Raw genomic sequence first — 16,461 nt, 5'->3', positions numbered from 1 at the left:
GGAGTAAAGGGAATTACAGAGGCACGAGAGAGGATATGGTAAAGGTTGATTGGAAGACACAATGGAAGGGATGATGCCAGCGCAGAAATGGCTTGACTTTCTGGGGACAATTTGGAAGGCGCAGAACAGATACATCACAAAGATGAAGAAGTATTCTAAAGGGATAATGGGGCAACTGTGATGGCATTAAAAGAAAACAAAGGGCATATAATATAGAGAAAAAAATAGTTGGAAATTAGAGGATTGAGAAGCTTTTAAAAACAAACAGAAGGTAACTAAAAAAGCAATAAGAACAGATGCAATATTAAGGTAGGCTAGTCAGTAATAAAAGGTTTTGTCAAATATATAGAATAAAAGGGAGGTGAGAGTGGATACTGCAGACATCCCACCCTGCAAAAACTCATTTCAGGGAGATAGCACCACCATTTGAGGGAGGTAGCACTCCCGCCTCCCCCAACCCCATATCCACCCCCCACCCCCCAGTTGACCTCCAAGGTAGTACTTTGTTTAGTGGTTTTGTCTAGTCTGTAAACCAAGTTGGGTATATGCAAAAAATGTGACATTAAAATATGTACTTATATTATATTCTATTATCATGTTTATTCTATTACAACTTTAAGCAAGTCTACAGGGAGTTTGGCTTCATCATGTGGGACATCAATAGAGTAGCTCCTTAGCAGCTAGCCAGCTAGTTTAAATAACGTTAGCTATGCTAATGAACGAATGACACCTGTTAAACTCACCTCAACAAGTTGTTTACATTTTAACCCACCATGGGCAATAGAAAAGTCACTGCTGCAAACAGTGCAGCGAGCAACACTGTCATTATTTTTGAGGTCGACTGTAAAGCCCGCCCACAGAGAAAACTGATAGGTCTACTTTGCACGAAGAGAGACTAATCAGGATGCTTGCTCTCGCTCTCCCCCTCAAAAAAATCCATTTCCGGGATACTGTATATAATTTCTGGACATCAGGGAGCCGCTATTAATATGCGGGAGACTCCCAGAACTTCCGGGAGAGGTGGGATGTCTGATACTGGTCACGGTAAAATGACACTAAAGAGGTACTAACGGGAGACAAAGAAAAGGCGGATGATCCAAAGTATTTTGCATCTGTCTTTACTGTGGAAGACACTAGAAGTGTGCCAGAAATTCCAGAGTGTGGGCAAGGGGTGACTGTAGTTACTATTACTAAGGAGAAAGTGTTTGGGAAGCTGAAACGTTTGAAGGTAGACAAGTCGCCTGGACCAGATGAATTATACCCTAGGGTTCTGAAAGAGATAGCTGAAGAGATTGTGGAGGCGTTCATAATGACCTTTCAAGGATCTCTAGATTCTTGAAAATTGCAAATATTATTCCACTCTTTATGAAAGGAGGAAGGCAGAAGAAAGGAAACTACAGGCCAGTTAGCCTGACTTCAGTAGTTGAGAAGATGTTGGAGTCCATTAGTACAGATAAGGTTTTGAGGTATTTTGAGGCACATGCTAAAATAGGACAAACTCAGCATAGCTTTATTAAAGGGAAATATTTCCTGACAAATTTGTTGCAAATATTTGAGGAAACAACAGGTGAGTCAGTGAACGTTGTCTTCTTGGATTTTCAGAATGCCTTTGACAGGGTGCCACACGAGGCTGCTTAACAAGATAAAAACCCATATTACAGGAAAGATAATAGCATGGACAGAGGATTGGCTGACTGGCAGGCTGCAAAGAGTGCAAAAACGGGGACTTTTAGGGTTGGCTGCCGGTGCCTAGTGGTGTTCCGCAGGGGTGGGTGCTGGGAAAGCTTCTTTTCACGTTAAATGCCAATGACGGATGACAGAATTGATGGCTTTGTGACCAAGTTTGTGGATGATACGAAGATTGGTGAAGGGGCAGGTAGTGTTAATAAAGTCTACAGAAGGACCTGGGTAGATTGGGAGAATGGGTAAAAAAGTTGCAGGTGGAATAAAGTGGGAAGAACTCAAAACTCAGAGGTGCAAAGGGACTTGGGGGGGGGGGGGCTTCTGCAGGACTCCCTAAAGGTTAACTTCAAGGTTGAGTTGGTGGTAGGAAAGGTAAATGCAATGTTAACATGCATTTTGACAGAACTTGGATATAAATGCAAAGATGAAATGCTCAGGCTTTAAAAGGCATTGGACAGACTGCACTTGTAATATTGTTCGCAGTTTTAGCCCCTTATCTAAGAAAAGATGTGCTGGCATTAGAAAGGGTCCAGAGGAGGTTCACAACAGTGATTCCAGGAATGAAAGGGTTAACATACGAGGAATGGTTGATGGCTCTGAAGCCTATACTCACTGGAAGTTAGAAGAATGTGGTGGAATCCCATTGCAACCTAACAAAGGTTGAAAGGTTTGGATTAAGTGGATGAGGGCAGGTGAAGAATGTTTCCTATAGTGGGTGAGTTAAGGACCAAAGTGCACAGCCTCATGATAGAACAAAGATGAGGAGGAATTTCTTAAGCCTGAGGGTAGTGAATATTTGGAATTTATTGTCTCAGACAGCCGTGGAGGCCAGGTCAATGGGTACAATTAAAGTGGAGGTTGATAAGTTCTTGAATAGTCAAGGCATCAAAGATTATTTGGAGAAGGCAGGAGAATGAGATTGAGAGATAATAAACTAGCCATGATGGAGCAGACCTGATGGGCTGAATAGTGTAATTACGTCCCCATGTCTTATGGTCTTATAGTCTTACGGTAGCACTCAGCATATCATTTCTTCTATCCACTTCCACTTTCTCTGAGGAGTGATCTCTACATGACTCCCTTGTGCACTCATCCCCAATTTGACTTCCCATTCCATTCTAACACGATCTCCTCGACTGCCACAATGAGGCCACACTCAGGTTGGAGGAGCAAAACTTTATCTCCATTTGGGTAGCCTCCAACCTGATAACACAAATGTCATTTTTTTTTTTACTTCCAATAATGTTATCCCCCTCCACCTTCTATCTTTTCCTATTCCCATTGTGGTTCCCCTCTCATCCATTCTCTTCTCACCTCACCTGCTCATCCCCTTCCTCTGGTTCCTCATCATTGTTAAGTTCCTCCAGAATTTTGTGTGTTGATTAAGATTTTCAGCATCTGCAGAATCTCATGTACACAATAAGCTAAATCTGTTACTTAATACAAGAGAGCTAAATTTGCTTTATAAAGCATTTCACTATGTTGAAAAATCTTCAAGAATACCACACTGAAATGTTGTTGTACTGTATATTTTATCAGTAAATATACAGTTTGTTTCAAATGGTGTCCCAAATTGTTCTGGTGCTCCCACTACAATATTCTAATTTGAGCAAACTGACGAAGAGTGTCGCAACTGGTAAAATGCCTGGCCAGACTACAAATTCAAGCTTGGATATGGAGTTGAACTTGGATATGCACCTCTGTATGAAAGTGCTTCCAATGCATGTAAATTTAAATACTAAAATAGTTTGGAAAAATTAAAGCAGTTTACTCGTAAATTCTCTTCAATAAGTTAATATTGTTCTAATTTACCTTCACCACAAAATATCAGGAAGGAAACATAAGGATTCCAAAAGGTATTTGGTAAATTGGTAAATTGCATTTAAATGCTTTGATCACTCGCACAGAAGTATTATTCTTCCAAAAATGTTAATACTCTGAACTACCATTATGGTCAACCTTTGAAGTAAACTCTGTACTTCAGAATTTGTTGCATATTTTCCACTTACACCATCACCTATACAGAAATTTTAATGATAATTCATTTGCTTCCCATTGGTCAGCAACAATTTTATCATTCTATTATACAATAGACAGAGTGACCAAGACAAACTTTTGTTTTTTTGTTTACTACCCACCTATCCCCTTACAGTGGCATGCAAAAGTTTGGGCACCCCTGGTCAAAACTTCTGTTACTGTGAATAGCTAAATAAGTAAAAGATGACTTGATTTCCAAAAGGCGTAAAGTTAAAGATGACAATTTTCTTTAATACTTTAAGCAAGATTACTTTTTTATTTCCATCTTTTACAGTTTCAAAATAACAAAAAAAGGAAAAGGGCCCAAAGCAAAAGTTTGAGCACCCTGCATGGTCTTTCAATTCTTGTTTGGGGGATTTTCACCCATTCTTCCTTGCAAAAGGCTTCTAGTTCTGTGAGATTCTTGGGCCGTCTTGCATGCACTGCTCTTTTGAGGTCTATCCACAGATTTTCGATGATGTTTAGATCGGGGGACTCTGAGAGCCACGGCAAAACCTTCAGCTTGCACCTCTTGAGGTAGTCCATTGTGGATTTTGAGGTGTGTTTAGGATCTTTATCCTGTTGTTGAAGCGATCCTCTTTTAATCTTCAGCTTTTTTACAGACGGTGTAATATTTGCTTCCAGAATTTACTGGTATTTAATTGAATTCATTCTTCCCTCTACCAGTGAAATGTTCCCTGTGCCACTGACTGCAACACAAGTCCAAAGCATGATTGATCCACCGCCGCGCTTAACAGTTGGACAGGTGTACTTTTCATAAAATTCTGCACCCTTTTTTCTCCAAACATACCTTTGCTCATTGCGACCAAAAAATTCTATTTTAACTTCATCAGTCCACAGGACTTGCTTCCAACGTGCGTCAGGTTTGTTTAGATGTTCCTTTGCAAACTTCTGACGCTGAATATTGTGGTGAGGATGCAGGAAAGGTTTTCTTCTGATAACTCTTCCATGAAGTTCATATTTGTGCGGGTGTCGCTGCACAGTAGAACAGTGCAGCACCACTCTAAAGTCTGCTAAATCTTCCTGAAGATCTTTTACAGTCAAACGGGGGTTTTGATTTTCCTTTCTAGCAATCCTACGAGCAGTTCTCTCAGAAAGTTTTCTTGGTCTTCCAGACCTCAACTTGACCTCCACCATTCCTGTTAACTGCCATTTCTTAATTGCATTACCAACTGAGGAAACTGCTACCTGAAAACGTTTTGCTATCTTCTTATAGCCTTTTCCTGCTTTGTGGGCATCATTTAATTTAATTTTCAGAGTGCTAGGCAGCTGCTTAGAGGAGCCCATGGGATAAGGTTTGAGGAGTCAGGGTATATATAAAGCTTTGAAATTTGCATCACCTGGCCTTTCTTAACTATGACTGTGAACAAGCCATAGCCCTAATAAGCTAATTAAGGTCTGAGATCTTGGTAAAAGCTATCTGAGAGCTCAAATCTCTTGGGGTGCCCAAACTTTTGCATGGTGCTCCTTTCCTTTTTTCCCACTCTAAAATTGAACAAAACAAAAATAATACACTAATCTTGCTTAAAATGTTGAAAAAAATGTTTCATCTTTAACTTCATGACTTTTGGAGACCAGTTCATCTTCTACTCACTTAACTAATCACAGCAACAGAAATTTTGACCGGGGTGCCCAAACTTCTGCATGCCACTGTAACTGATTTCACATATAACCCGCCAACTTGTACTCCTTCCCCTTTTGCCACCATCTTATTCTGGCTTTTTACAGTATGGTAATTAAATTGGAGTCAGATACCTCTAATTTTGTTCACAGCCGTCAGATATTGATGGCGAATTTCTTCTAATCCTTTTGTAGAGATCAACTTAGATGAAATTTTAGAACTGCATTGCTGCTGTAAACTGAAATTAAGCCAAAAAAGTTAATTCCCTGCTTAATTAAAATTATACAAAACAAAAAAGCAAGAAAAGTATATAAATGATGACCAAGTAATATTTAATCTCCTCCCTAGGTAAAAGACTATGTGCTCTTACCCTGCCTATACCCCTCATAATCTTATATACAGGTAATCGCTCAATCCCTTACCTTCTGGGGAATGAAGTTCTAGTCTGTGTAACCTCTCCTTGTACCCCAGGCAACACCCTGGTAAATCTTTTCTGCAAGCTTTCTAGTTTAATAGGAGTGGTTAGCATCATGCTATTATAGCGCCAGTGACCGTGGTTCAACCACTGTTGTAAGGAGTTTGTATGTTATCCTCAACTCCCATGACTGCACGAGTTTCCTTTGAGTGCTCTAGTTTCCTTATACAATCCAGACATACTGGTTAGTAGGTTAATTGGTCACATGGATGTAGTTGGGTGGTGTAGGCTTGTAGGGCTGGAGAGGCCAGTTATCATATCTCTAATAAATAAAAGCATCTGTCATATAATTATACTCCATTGAGGCCTCAACTTTAAGAATGAAAACTAAAAGCTGACTGAAAAATATCTGGAGATTATCTTCAGCATGCAAATTATAGTGATTGCACAAAACAATTTCATTTTTGCACAAGAATAATCTCTTATGATTGTAAAAACAATTGGAATTGCATGTCAGAGTTCCCTTTCAGATGCACAGCTGGACCTTGTCTGTAACTCACATGACTGCAAATTTAATTCATGTTGGACAGAGTGGCAGATGAAATAACATCTTCTTCATCAAAGCATTGGGAAGGAGTGTACACACCATGTTGCTTATTTCAACTGTGTTGCATTACAGTGATCCAGAAAGTGGAAACATAGGTTCAAATGTTATCATATAACATAAAGGACAAGTATTAAAATATGCAATTTATCATACTTCGAAAAACCATCAGGACAAGACGAGAGACGTCTTATGTTTATTGGAAGCTTCAGATATATATTATCATTACCTCCTGAGTTATAGGAAAGGTTGAATATGTTAGGAATTTATTCCCTGGAGCAGAACAGAATGAGAGGAGATAGGATTGAGGTATACACAGATATGACAAGGTATATATAGTTTAAATGCAAGTAGGTTTTTGTTTTTACAGTGGTTGTAGGTTAAATGTTTAAGAAGAACTTCACTTGCTCAGAAGGTGGATCAAGCATGGAACTAGTTGCCAGCGCAAGTGGACGATGCAGGTTCAAATGCAATATCTAAGAGATGGGATGGCTATGGAAGATATGGTTCTGGTGCGTGTTGATGGGTCTAGGTAGAACATTTTGGCACAGACTGGATGGGCCAAAAGGACTTTCTGTGCTGTAGTGCTATATGACTCTATCAGTTCCTATTCAAGATCTCTGTATCAGGAAAGTAAGAGGAAACATGTTCATCACTCTATGCATACCTAAAAATCGTTTTCTGTCTCAGTATGGAGAGCAGGTAATGCTAGGAATATATGTTAGGAAATCAGTACTGATAATACACACAATCCTACAGTTTATCAACAAAGGATAAACAATCATTATATATCCTAGCTCTAATTCTAATCTAGCTTCTCTAAGTTATTTTAAGTCTATTGATTATCTGTTGACTTGCATTGGGTAAAACAAATTTATTATTCTGCACAAAGACATTAAAAAATCTTTGATCCAGTCCAAATTCTTGCACACTCTGCTTCCCCCTTCAACCCTGCACCACAAGTGCTTTGGCCAATTAAAGCCATGTCATTTTGAACAAGGAAATTAAGAAGTAAATTCTGCAAAGCAAAATCTGCAATAATACATAAAAAGGATGGAATATTTTTGAGAGAAAAGTAGTATGACGTCACAATGTCAAAATTGAGTGAAGACGGGTATATACTTGATCATAACTGATTTTATCATAAAACAAACCTATAAAATAATAAAACTCTCACTAATGTTCTCTAGGACAGATAATGCATTTGATTACAAACATACCAAGTATTTGTTTTATTGATGATGGACTTGTTTTCTTTCAGTCTTTTCAGAAGTTCATCCTTTTCATTTTGCATGAGCTTTATTGTTCTTTCATGCTCTTCTGTGAAATATCATAGTAAAATTTCAGAATTAATTTTTGATCAATAGAGATACTATTAAAATTATTAATTTTGATTTATTTTGTGGATACTCTTTCTGAATTAATGTCTGCAAAATATATTAAAATTAATAACTCAAGTGAAAAGTCTACTAAAACTTACTTTCCAAAATGTAGAACTCCAGATTTGTTTGGTCAAAGCTACAGGAGCTAATACACATTTCTGTAATTTTCTTACTATACAAACAATGGCTTTGTCACTTGTTAAGAATCAAGACAAGGTCCCACGTGGAATGTTGGCTGAGAAGGTTCAGTCGCCTAGCATACAGGATGAGGTTTTAAATTGGATTAAAAATTGGCTTCAAGGAAAAAGCAAGAGAGTGAAAATTGATGGTTGCCCCTTTGACTGGAGGCCTGTGACTAGTACTGTGTCCATTACGTCATCAATCTGGATGATAATGTAGTAAATTGGATCAGCAAATTTGAAGATAACATCAAAACGACAGTGAAAGACTATCAAAGCTTGTAGTGGGATTGGGACCAGCTGGAAAAATGGGCTGAAAAATGGCAGATGGAATATAATAGAGACAAGTGTGAAGTGTTGCACTTTGGGAGAAAACAAGATCAGGCTAGACATTACACAGTGGGGCACTGAGTAGTGCGGTAGTACATGGATCTGGGAATGAAGTTTCATCATTCCCTCAAAGTGAGCATCACATAGCGTAGTGGCTAGTGCAACAATACTGCAGCTCAGGGCATCGGAAGTTCACTTCCAGTTTCCTCTGTAAGAAAGTTTGTATTTCTTTCTGTGAGCAGATGAGATTTCTCCAGGTACTTTAGCTTTCTGCACAGTCCAAAGATGTACCGTGTTAGGAAGTTGATTGGTTATTGTAAATTGTCCTACAATTTGTAGACGGGTCATATTCTGCATGGAGGTCGGTCACCAGTGGTGTGCCTCAGGGATCTGTTCTGGGACCCTTACTCTTCGTGATTTTTATAAATGACCTGGATGAGGAAGCGGAGGGATGGGTGAGTAAGTTTGCTGATGACACAAAGGTTGGAGGTGTTGTGGATAGTGTGGAGGGCTGTCAGAGATTACAGCAGGACATTGATAGGATGCAAAACTGGGCTGAGAAGTGGCAGATGGAGTTCAACCCGGATAAGTGTGAAGTGGTTCATTTTGGTAGGTCAAATATGATGGGAGAATATTGTACTAATGGTAAGACACTTGGCAGTGTGGAGGATTAGAGGGATCTTGGGGTCCGGGTCCACAGGACGCTCAAAGCAGCTGCACAGGTTGGCTCTGTGGTTTAGAAAGCACACGGAGTATTGGCCTTCATTAATCGTGGAACTGAATTTAGGAACCGAGAGGTAATGTTGCAGCTATACAGGACCATGGTCAGACTCTACTTGGAGTACTGTGCTCAGTTCTGGTCGCCTCACTACAGGAAGGATGTGGAAGCCATAGAAAGGGTGCAGAGGAGATGTACAAGGATGTTGCCTGAATTGGGGAGCATGCCTTATGAAAACAGGTTGAGTGAACTCAGTCTTTTCTCCTTGGAGAGACAGAGGATGAGAGGTGACCTGATGGAGGTGTATAAGATGATAAGAGGCATTGATCGTGTGGATAGTCAAAGGCTTTTTCCCAGGGCTGAAATGGTTGCCACAAGAGGAAACAGGTTTGAGGTGTTGGGGAGTAGGTACAGAGGAGGTGTTGGGGTAAGTTTTTTATGCAGAGAGTGATGAATGCATGGAATGGGCTGCCAGCAACAGTGTGGAGGTGGCTATGATAGGCTCTTTTAAGAGACTTTTGGATAGGTACATGGAGCTTAGAAAAATAGAGGGTTATGGGTAAGCCTAGTAATTTCTAAGGTAGGGACATGTTCGGCACAACTTTGTGGGCCGAAGAGCCTGTATTGTGCTGTAGGTTTTGTATGTTTCTATGTTTCTAATTAGGCTGGGGTTAAATTGGTAGGTTGCCAGGCGGCATGGCTTGTTGAGCCGGAATGGCTTGTTCCATGCTGTACCTTTTTTTAAATTAATTTTTTAAATGAGTTTCTACATTAGAACAAAAAAAAACCACCAACAGAAAGGAGATTTATACGGTGCAAAACCAACATGTCTGGTGTACAATTCATAACAGTAAAGAAAAAAGCACCCAAAATAAAATCATATGAAGTTAGTTTCCTCCCCACCCTCCCACTACGCAACTCCAAGACAACCGCTACGATATAAAGTTAATCAGAGCTTTTGTCACCACAGAGCTGTGAATATAAAAAAATGTATTGCCTACTACCTAAACTATAATATATTTCACATCATAAAAAAAACTGTAAAAGTTAACTAGAAAAGAAAGCTGGATGTAAGGGATTAAAGTACTGAAATAAAAAGGAAGATAAACCTTTAATCTGAAGAGGAGTTATGAAAATATTCAAGAAAAGGTCCCCACATCTTATGGTCCAAATTAAGAAGTGAATAATGAATCTTTTCAAGGTCTAAGCAGGACATAATGTCTCTAAGCCATTGAGCATGAGTGGGTGGGGCAACATCTCTCCATCTGAGAAGAACTAAATGTCTAGCCAAAAGAGAGGCAAAAGAAAATGTTCAACGTTTAGTCAGACTCAAACGCGTATCGACTTCACCCAAAATGCCAAAAAGAGCAATCAAAGGGTTAGGTTCTAAGTGGCAATTAAGTATATGGGATAAAGTTCAAAAGACATCTCTCCAAAATTTCTCTGAACTAGGACAAGCCCAATAACATAAAGAGAAGCCTCACTCACTTTACACTTGTCACAAAAGGGACTAATATCAGAATAGAACCACGATAATTTAGTTTTAGACATATGAGCCGTATGTACAAACTTGAACTGCAAAAGGCAGTGGCAAGCACATAAAGAGATTGAGTTAACTTAAGAATTGAATCCTAAACCTTGCTGGACAGAGAAATATTTAAATCATGCTCCCAGGCAGTTCTAATTTTATCAAAGGGGGCACGCCTCAAGGTTGCTAACTTATCACGAATAGTAGATATTGAACTTTTACCCAATGGGTTTATACAAAGAAACAAGTCCACAACATTTTTTTCAGGCATCTCATTAAAAGGCATTAAAAGGTTAATAAAATGTTTAATTTGAAGATTATCTAAAGAAATGAGTATTAGGTAGGTTAAACTTTGCAGATAGTTGTTCAAAAGTTGCAAAACAGTTGTCTATGAAAAGATCTTCAAAACGCCTGATCCCTTTTTTGTACCAATCATGAAATGTTAAGTATTTCATAGAAGGTCAGAAAAGATGATGATGCAAGATAGGACTAGAGAGGGAGAAACCATGAAGACCATAATGTTTTCTGAACTGAGCCCATATTCCCAGAGTATGTCTAATGGGAGGATTAACAATTAGTTTAGGCAAATGACAAGGAAGTGCGGATCCAAGAAGTGCGGAAATGGAGAAATCCTTATGAGAGTTCAACTCCATTTTGGGCAGTCGGACTGATTATGAAAGAAAGACCAAAAAGTAAGGGAACGTATATTGGTTGCCCAGTAATAAAAACGAAAATTGGGCAAGGCCATACCACCTTCCCTTTTAGGTTTTTGAAGGTGAACTTTATTAAGTCTGGGACGTTTGCCCTTCCATAGATAGGATGAAATAATAGAATCTCACAAATCAAAAAAAGCTTTAGAAATAAAAATTGGTAAAGATTGGAATAAGTATAAAAATTTAGGAAGAATATACATTTTAACAACATTAATTCAACCTACCAGACATGGACAGGGATGACCAGTGTACCAAACTCTGTTTTGTATGATTTAAAAGATTAGTAAAATTTTCTTGAAGAAGATGCTTAAAGTTCCTTGTTACAGTAATACCTAAGCAAGTGAATTGATTATGTACTACTTTAAAAGGGAGGTTATGAAATTCTAATATTTGTGCTTTTCTGTTAATTGGGAAGAGTTCACTCTTGTGTAAATTAAGTTTGTATCCGGAAAGCTGGCTAAATTTATTAAGAAGTGAAAACACTGGGGGTAAGGAGGTAGTCGGAGTTGATATAAAAAGTAAAAGATCATCGGCATAAAGAGAAACTTTATGCTCAACAACCACCCCCCCCAATCCCCATCAATTCAGCGTAGCTACAAAATGCAATCGCCAATGGCACTATGGCCAGATCAATAAGTAATGGACTTAAAGGGCACCCTTGCCGGGTGCCACGTTTAAGGTTAAAAGGTTGGGATTGCTGAGAGTTGGTCAAAACAGAAGCAGTGGGACATGAATATAGCAATTTAATCCATGTAATAAAACTTTGTCCAAAGTCAAATTTTTCTAAAACCACAAAAAGATAATTCCACTCCACACAATCAAACGCCTTCTCCGCGTCAAGAGGGATGACACATTCAGGAGTCCCAGTTGAAGGTGAATACAAGATATTAAATAGACACCATATATTTAAAAAAAGGGGGTGATTTTTAATAATTGAGGGTACAATGTTCTCCAATCTATGAGCCAAAACTTTAACATCGACATTTAACAAAGAGATCGGCCTATACAAGGAACAGTCTGTTGGGTCTTTGCCGTTTTTCGCTAAAAGAATGATACTTGCCTCATCAAATGATGCTGCCAATTGACCATGTTTAAATGAATCAGATAAAACTAAGGTTAATTGAGGCAAAAGCAGTGAGGAAAATGATTTACAGAATTCTGCAGAGAACCCATCAGATTTACCAGACTGCAATGCAGAAATGGCTAAAGATATTTCCTCTAATGATAATGGCTCATTGAGTTTTGCTTTGAGATCAGGAGGAAGCGAAGGAATATTTAAACTATTTAAGAAATGCTCGACAGAAGTGCTATCATTTAAAGATTCAGAGGAATAGAGTCGAGAATAAAAATTCTTGAATGTAACATTGATTTCAGAATGATTCAAGGTAATGTTACCATTTCCCATTCGAATTTTAGTAATTTGTTGTTTAGCTTTAGAGCGTCTTAGTTGATCGACTAAAAATTTACCGGATTTATCACCATGAATATAAAACCGGCTCTTACTTCCAAGAAGTTGGCATTCAACTGGATGTGTGGAAGTAAGGTCAAATTTAGTCTGAAGTTCCACTCACTTCTTGTACAGTTCTGGATTTTTGGTCTGGGCATATAGCTGGTCTGTTGCTGTAATTTGATTAACCAGATCTAATCGCTCTGTATAGGTCTTTCTTTTCAAATTCACAGTATATGAAATTATTTGACCCCTTAGATATGCTTTCATGGCACCCCAGACAACCCGAATTGAGGTTTCAGATGACATGTTAGTATCTAAAAAAAGAGTTATCTGGTCCTTCAAAAATTTTACAAAATCATTATCCAACAACAGGGTCGGATTAAAACACCAGTGTTTATTCATTTAGGAGAGAGAAGGAAGAAATATAGACAGGGTAACTGGGGCATGATCTGAAATCAATATATTCTAATAATCACAAGACTGAACAGATGGAATCAGCTGGTTATTGATTAAAAAATAATTAATTCTAGTAAAAGTATGATGGACATCTGAAAAAAAAAGAGTAATCTCTCTCACTTGGATGGAGAAAACACCAAACATTAGAGATACCATAATTAGAAAGGAAAGACTGAACTGATAAAGCAGATTTACTTGGTAGTCTAGGAACAGAGGAGAATCGATCCATAACTGGATCTAACCAACAGTTAAAATCACTGCCCAATATAAGAGAATATAAGCTCAGGTCAGGCAATAAAGAGAAAAAATGATCAAAAAACTCCACATCATCCGAATTGGGATCGTACAGGTTAGCCAAGACTACCTTAGTATTATATAATTTCTCAAAGACAATAATAAAATGACCATTTGTATCAGATGCAAACACAAGGAAATCTGCAGATGCTGGAATTTCAAGCAACACACATAAAAATTGCTGGTGAATACAGCAGGCCAGGCAGCATCTATAGGAAGAGGTACAGTCGACGTTTCGGGCTGAGACCCTTCGTCAGGACGAAGAAGGATCTTGGCCCGAAATGTCGACTGTACCTCTTCCTATAGATGCTGCTTGGCCTGCTGCATTCACCAGCAATTTTTATGTGTGTTATTTGTATCAGAGACTTTGTTGTAAAGCTCAAAAGGAACATTTTGATTTATAAGAATAGAGTCCTCCCCTGGCTTTAGCCGGAAAAGTAGAATGGAAGTGCTGCCCCACCCACCTTGATGTGAGATGGGAATTATCAAAACTATGAATGTGTGTTTCTTGCAAAAAAAGCAATTGCAGCTTTGAGCTGCTAAAGATGTGAAAACACCTTCCTTCTTTTAACAGGATGGTTCAATCCCTTAACATTCCAGTTTATAAAATTCAACGCACTAACCATTGTCATTTAAAAAAACATGGAGAGTAGTAGGCATGCGCAAAATCAAACAATCAAATAACAGCTCGGGGGCAAAAGTGTAAAACAAGAGCATCAGGACAGAAATACGTCCTGAATAACAAAGAATAACTAAAGATTCTATAAATGCTATTGGCAATAGAGATCACTCCCCACTCCTCAAATCCCACAATAAGAAAGCTACCAAGGATCAGCAGCATCAGCAAGCTCTTCGGAAAAATAACCACCCCCCAAAAACCGACTTCCAGATTCTTAACATCATAAGCTCCATTTTGTTAACAATTCAAAAACCAGAAAACTTACGCACTACGAATTAGAATTATACAGAGTAAAGCAAAAACAATTCCACCAAAATGTATTAAGCTCATCTCAAAGTAATAATCCAAAAGAAAAGATATGAACTAAGAAAGACATAAACAAACTTTACCCAGTAACCTACCCGCGAGAAATTATGAAAAAAATTCACTGACTTGAAAAAGAAAGATCAGGGAAAAAAAATAAAGGGAAAAAAAAGTACTTGTCTGCCATTTTAAATGATCAAACCGAATCTGAGGAAATGGAAGTAGCAGGGAGACTTTCAATAAGTTTCTGAGCTTCTCTAACCGAGTTAAACCATTTCTTTTCTCCAATAGCGAGAGTTATTCAGAGAAGAGCTGGAAAACATAGTGAGGGCCTGAGTCCCCGATTATAAAACTCTTTCATCATTCCTTTATATTCAGCACGTAGACTCAGAACTTGGGGAGCATAATCCTCAACAATATGGATAGATTGACCCTTGTATTCCAACTTTCCTCTCCGACGTGCTTCCATAAACAAAAGCCTTTTCACCTTATAGTGATGAAAACAGAGAACTATGGCCCGACTCTGGCTTAGGCGCAAAGGTATGGTCAATTTCTATTTTAACTTCATCAGTCTAAAAGTTCTATTTTAAATTCATCAGTCCACAGGACTTGTTTCCAAAATGCATCAGGCTTGCTTAGATGTTCCTTTGAAACTTTTGAATAGAACTTTTTGGCCACAATGAACAAAGGTATGTTTGGAGAAGAAAGGGTGCAGAATTTCATAAAAAGAACCCCTCTCCAACTGTTAAACATGGGGTGACTCGGGCTTGTGTTGCAGCCAGTGGCATGGGGAACATTTACTGGTAGAGGGAAGAATGAATTCAATTAAATACCAGCAAATTCTGGAAGCAAACATCACACCGTCTGTAAAAAAGCCGAAGATGAAAAGAGGATGGCTTCTACAACAGGATAATGAACCTAAACACACCTCAGAATCCATGATGGACTACCTCAAGAGGCGCAAGCTGAAGGTTTTGCCATGGCCCTCACAGTCCCCTGACCTAAACATCATCGAGAATCTGTGGATAGACCTCAAAAGAGCAGTGCATGCAAGACGGCCCAAGAATCTCACAGAACTAGAAGCCTTTTGCAAGGAAGAATGGGCGAAAATCCCCCAAACAAGAATTAAGACTCTTAGCTGGCTACAAGCTGTGATACTTGCCAAAGGGGGTGTTACTAAGTACTGCCATTCAGGGTGCCCAAACTTTTGCTTCAGGCCCTTTTCCTTTTTTGTTATTTTGAAACTGTAAAAGACGGAAATAAAAAAGTTTTCTTGCTTAAAATATTAAAGAAATGTGTCATCGTTAACTTTATGCCTTTTGGAAATCAGGTCATCTTTTACTTGCTTAGCTATTCACAGTAACAGAAATTTTGACTGGGGTGCCCAAATGTTGCATGCCACTCTGTGTGTGTAAATGCAAATATAAATAAATAGCAATAAATTATGAGAACTTGAAATATCCCATTTTGTTCCAGAGCCTGATGGTTGAACCTGTTCTTGAACCTGATGGTGTGAGCCCTGAGGCTTTTGTAACTTCTACCTGAAGACAGCAGCCAGAAAAGAGCACAACCCAGATGGTGAGGCATTGGCAATCATCTTGAATGTTATAATGAAAATGAAAATTTGGGGGATGCTGTTATCGAGAGCATTGTATCAAACACCAAAGTAGTGAAAATGAAAATGAGGACAGTGATGGGGTTGACACATTTATTGTTGGAATATGATGTTACTTCTTGCAGGAAGGGAATGAAGACAGTCCAGTATCTGTATTAGATGTCACTGAATTAGTTGCATTTACAATCAAAAGAACACACCAGCACTCAATGTATTCTGTTGGTAACTATTACGAACCAACATGGTTTTATAGCGCTATAGTAATATTGACAGTGTTCTAATTTGTTCTGCACTTCATTCAGATACATAATTTGTTACTCAGGACAGGGTATCTGGCTATGTACTACCAAATGTGTTGGCTGATGTGTTCACTGATGTCTTTAACCTCTCGCTTCAATAGTATACGGTACCCAACTGCTTCAAGCAGGCTTCTGTTATACCAGTGCCCAAGATG

The 16,461-nt window shown here is 38.6% G+C and overlaps 1 protein-coding gene across 4 annotated transcripts in view; it reads right to left on the bottom strand.

Annotated features, from left to right (window-relative positions):
* Positions 1–16,461, bottom strand: part of cep152 (centrosomal protein 152) — a 289,528-nt gene that overhangs the window by 10,928 nt on the left and 262,139 nt on the right. For all 4 annotated transcript variants that reach the window (XM_072278504.1, XM_072278506.1, XM_072278505.1 and 1 more), the window contains 2 exons: positions 7,581–7,680; positions 5,476–5,579 (listed from right to left, as the gene is read on the bottom strand). In XM_072278504.1, coding sequence (XP_072134605.1) covers positions 5,476–5,579; positions 7,581–7,680 — 204 coding nt within the window. The remainder of the gene's footprint in view (positions 1–5,475; positions 5,580–7,580; positions 7,681–16,461) is intronic.

Source organism: Mobula birostris, chromosome 14 (genome assembly GCF_030028105.1).
Source record: "Mobula birostris isolate sMobBir1 chromosome 14, sMobBir1.hap1, whole genome shotgun sequence".
NCBI classification, from domain to species: Eukaryota; Metazoa; Chordata; class Chondrichthyes; order Myliobatiformes; family Myliobatidae; genus Mobula; species Mobula birostris.
Note: the sequence above shows the minus strand (reverse complement) of the source record. Positions and strands in the feature narration are given on the sequence as shown.